Source organism: Cebus imitator, unplaced genomic scaffold (genome assembly GCF_001604975.1).
Source record: "Cebus imitator isolate Cc_AM_T3 unplaced genomic scaffold, Cebus_imitator-1.0 Scaffold96, whole genome shotgun sequence".
Lineage (NCBI taxonomy): Eukaryota > Metazoa > Chordata > Mammalia > Primates > Cebidae > Cebus > Cebus imitator.
In genome coordinates this window covers 3,502,951-3,507,568 of record NW_016107411.1, presented here as the reverse complement: position 1 = coordinate 3,507,568, position 4,618 = coordinate 3,502,951, and the positions used below count along the sequence as shown (strand labels likewise).

At 47.5% G+C, this 4,618-nt stretch overlaps 1 protein-coding gene across 3 annotated transcripts in view; it reads right to left on the bottom strand.

Annotated features, from left to right (window-relative positions):
- MARS1 (methionyl-tRNA synthetase 1) overlaps positions 1-4,618 on the bottom strand; it is a 30,081-nt gene that overhangs the window by 10,568 nt on the left and 14,895 nt on the right. For all 3 annotated transcript variants that reach the window (XM_017536213.2, XM_017536214.2, XM_037741234.1), the window contains exons 9-11: positions 2,520-2,636; positions 2,171-2,374; positions 1,220-1,421 (exon numbers count right to left, since the gene is read on the bottom strand). In XM_017536213.2, coding sequence (XP_017391702.1) covers positions 1,220-1,421; positions 2,171-2,374; positions 2,520-2,636 — 523 coding nt within the window. The remainder of the gene's footprint in view (positions 1-1,219; positions 1,422-2,170; positions 2,375-2,519; positions 2,637-4,618) is intronic.

Below are 4,618 nucleotides of genomic sequence, written 5' to 3'. Positions count from 1 at the left end.
AAGCGATTCTCCTGTCTCAGCCTCCTGAATAGCTGGGATTACAGGCATCTGCCACCACGCCCAGCTAATTTTGTATTTTTTACTAGAGACAGGGTTTCTCCATGTTGGCCAGACTGGTCTTGAACTCCCAACCTCAGGTGATCCGCCCACCTCAGCCTCCCAAAGTGCTGGGATTATAGGCATGAGCCACCATGCCTGGCCGGTGCCTGGACATTTTTGTATTTTTAGTAGGGACAGGGTTGCCATGTTGGCCAGGCTTGTCTCAAACTTTTGGCTTCAAGTGATCCACTTGCCTTGCCCTCCCAAAGTGCTGGGATTACAGATATGAGCCACCATACCCAGCCCCTTCAACACACGTTCTTTCTTGCTTCCCTGCCATCCATTTTCCACAGAGCAGCTTGTCATTCAACTAGAATAAAATCCAAATTCCCACAGTGGCTTCACAGGCCCTGGTGATCTGACCCCTGCCTATCTCTCTCATCACATCTCAATCTACCCTCCTCCTCACTCACTGTGCTACTGCTATACTGGCCTTTCCAATTCTGCCTTTTCAGCTCTTAGCTGCCTCATGGCCTCTGCATTTCTTACTCCTTCTACTTAGAACATTCTTAACCTCTTATTGCCTGGCTTGCTCCTAATTCTTTGGTTAAACTCTCAGTTCAAATGTTACCGCCTCTGAAAGGCCTTCCCTAACAACCTAAGTTAAAATTTTCCCCCAGAAGTTACTCTCTATCACATTTTCCTGGCAGTTTATTCTGTATCATTTCCTTATTTAGTGTTGGTCTCCTCATCATACTAAATAAAAGTCTATCTTGTTCATTGCTATATCCCCAGCACCCAAAATCGTAACTGGCCTATTCTAGGGACGCAAAAAATGTATGCTGATGAAAGAAATAAATTAACAAATGGCTAGAAGAGAAGGTATTTATGGAAGAGAGAAGGATCTAAACAAATGTAGATTAGGTGGTGTGATGCAAAAGCAAAGCCTGGGAAATATAAACTCAACTTGTCTATTTCTTTGCACAGTGCTCAGCACATAGTAAGTGCTCTGGGGGCATTTTTCAAACCAACTAAATGATTAGTTACTGAGATGGGGCAGAAGAGGGCCACTGGTTAAAGGTCTGAATGCTATAATAAAAATCCTAAATGGGAGAAGAAGGGAGTCATTTAAGAATAAGGACTGTCTCCTTCCGGGTTCTGATGGAGACCCTTGTCTCACCTTCAGCTCGACAGCATTGATGAGCTTGCCACACTTGTCACACTGGTCACCCCGAGCCTCCTCAAAGCCACAGAAGGGACACACGCCCTCCACGAAGCGGTCAGCCAGGAAGCGGGCACAGCGCTCACACCGCAGTTGCTCCACAGTATCTTGCAGCACAAAACCTCGTGCCAGCAACCGCTGGAAAATGTCCTGAGTGATTCTGGCGAGGTGAGCCAGAGACAGTCAGAAGACGTGGTGCACCCCTTCCTCGTGCCACTCCAACCAGGGACCCAAACTCAGTGCCAAAGAAATCAGGCAGAAGGCTACTCAAGGAAAAGGCCATCTATTCATCTTTCGAGAGTTTTGCTGGATAAGCCCAGACCCCTCACACATATTCCCCAACTGCCCACACAATCTCTGCCCTCAACACTTTAGAATTCACTTTTGTTGAATACAAATGTACCTGTTTTGTATTTTTCATTAACAAAAATCTCCAATAGGATAGGACTGTGTCTGTTGTTTAACATATCCTAAAAACTAAGTCAGTCCAAGTGCTAAGCTGCAAAGCACTGTCAGTTGGCGGCCTGTCTACTAAGCAGTTTTTATAAGAATGAGTATTAGGCAGAGGAAGAATGAGTTTATGTGCTCTAAACGCATACAGGAGTGGGAAGAACGGTCTTAGATTCCAGGGCAGCCAGAGTAGAAGGGAGGCACTAGAGGGAAGGCAGATACTTCCCATGGGCCTGCATCTGGTCTCTTCCCTCCCTCACCTGCTCCTTCAGCCCCTGGTCAGGCTTCTACACACACCGACTCCCCTCAAGAATGCCTGAACAGCTGGCCAGGGTGATACTGAGACCCTAAGTTTAGGAGTACCCAGACAGCTACCTGGGTCCCTTCTGTCTCCAGGGTACTCACTACTCCCAGTCCCAGCCTTGAAACCCCATTTCTGCCTCATTAGAGGAAACTTACTTGGTCTGCTGTGGAGTGGTAGTGCGACCAAAAACATCAAACGAGATGTTAAACCAGCGGTAGATGTCAGCATGGATGATGTGGTACTTGTCACAGATCTCCTGGGGGGTCAGTCCCTCCTCCATAGCCTTGGTCTCTGTTGCTGTACCATACTCATCTGTCCCACACAGATAGAGGGTGTTCCACTGGCGGAGGCGAGAGTACCTGCAAGGGAATATGATGATCTTGGGGGTCCCACCTCAGCGTTCCCATGTCCTTGGGAATCTTCCCAGCCCCACGCTTGAGGCATCCCATTCCCCTGGGACCTGCCCTGCCCTTAGGAGGTCTCTCTCCCAGCAACTGGCTCCACCTGGCAAAGACGTCAGCACTGAGCACGCAACCAATGATGTTCCCAAGGTGGGGGACGTTGTTGACGTAAGGGAGGGCACTGGTGATGAGCACATTCCTTTCCCCAGCCACAGGCAACCTGGTAAGGAAAGAGGAAGAGAACAGTGCATGGTGGGGTGAGGGTCAAGAGGGACCAAAGTACACAGGACACCGAGACAATTTGTTCTACTGTTGTATGTTCATGTACACCTGAAGTCTTTCTGCACACTAACCCACAGGACCAGCACCCTCAATGACCCTAAGATCCCCTACAGCTGCAAGTACAGGGCCCTGCCACAGTGAGGAAGTCTCATGTACTGGTATGAAGGAGCCTTGTTCCAATAGCAACTTCTGTCACTTTTACTATCGTGACTGCTTCTTTTCTAACACCTCATTGATTCGCAGGCTCAAACTCTCCCTAGGCTCTGTCCAATCATCTTCTTCTCACTACTCCCAAGAACACTTTCTCAGTGCTGGCTTCTCCCCTTCTGTCCAGGTGCTATGTTACTATTATCTCTAGCCACTATCTGAAGTCCGAAGAGCTCAGGTGATCTGCGCACCTCAGCCCCCAAAGTGCTGGGATTAGTCATGAGCCACGGTGCCCAGCCACGTTTTCCTATCCCTTGTTAGCCTTGAAAATGCTTAGTATTAAACTGAATCCACAATATATACTCAAGATATACTCAAAACAAACAAAACAAGGATGGACTTTCATAAATTCATTCAAATTTTATCAATATCTACTGAACATTTTGCCCTGTGCTAGCAACTGAACCCCATAAAAGAGACATCTCTACCTTCAATGAGGTTACAGATTTTTGAAGAAACAGACATAGAATGTGACAATTGCAACACAGTATGACAGTGGGACCTCCTAGAAGTTGAAGCACTTAAGACTGTCTCACACTCTATAGAGAAGGGAAAGACAGAACTCTCTGCAAGAAGAGTTGCGCATCAGGCAGGTAAGACGCTGGCATTGCAGGGCGAAGGAACAGTATGCATAGAGGCACGTGGTGAAAGACAATGGTATGATGCCAGCCCCAACTCCCTCTCAAAACTCATTTTGACCCATGTGCCCCCAACTGACCAGCGTGCCACCACTCTCCTTTTAGAAATTCCTTAAAAGGCAAATTCTCTTGCTCCTCAGGTCTTTGCATATGAGGTTTCCTCTCTCTGAAACACTCTCTCTCCACTCTTACTCTTGCCTAATCCCTACTTATTTTGCAGGTCTCAAATTTGTTTAAGTCTTTTTTTTGTGTGTGTGAAATGGAGTCACACTCTGTCACCCAGGCTGCAGTGCAGTGACGCGATCTGGGCTCACTGCAACCTCCGTCTACCGGGTTCAAGCAATTCTCCTGCCTCAGCTTCCCGAGTAGCTGGGACTACAGGCGCCCACCACCATGCCTGGCTAATTTTTGTATTTTTAGTAGAGGCAGGGTTTCACCATGTTGGCCGAACTCCTGACCTCAAATGATCCACCCACCAAGTTCTGAGATTACAGGCGTGAGGCACCACACCCGGCCTGGACTTTTCAAAATGTGTAATTCTACATTTGTGAGACAGTTTTTAAAATACCTGTCTATAGGCCAAGCACGGTGGCAAATAATACACCTAGGGAGAAAGGAAGAAGTCTAGATGACACCAAGATTTCTAGCTTGGATTTTTAGGTGGAAGGTGGAGGCTGTTCAACAAAGCCAGGTGTATAAATAAAAAGGGCAGTTGGCAAGGAAGATAACAGGTTTGGTTTTGGACATGTTGAATTTGAGATGCCTGTTGTGGTGAAGGAGTCTAGGGCAGTCTGGCAAATGTGTCTGGAGCTCAGAATACAGATCTGACTGGAAAAATAGATTTAGCTCCTATCAGTGAGTAAAAAGTAGCTGAAAAACATGGGTGCAGGGACAGGTGTGGTGGCTCATACCTGTAATCCCGGCACTTTGGGAGGCCAAGGCAGGTAGATCACCTGAGGTCAGGAGTTCAAGACCAGCCTATCTGCGCAGCATGGTGAAACCTCGTCTCTACAAAAAAATTAGCCAGGCATGGTGGTGCACAACTATAATCCTAGCTACTCAGGAGGCTGAGGCA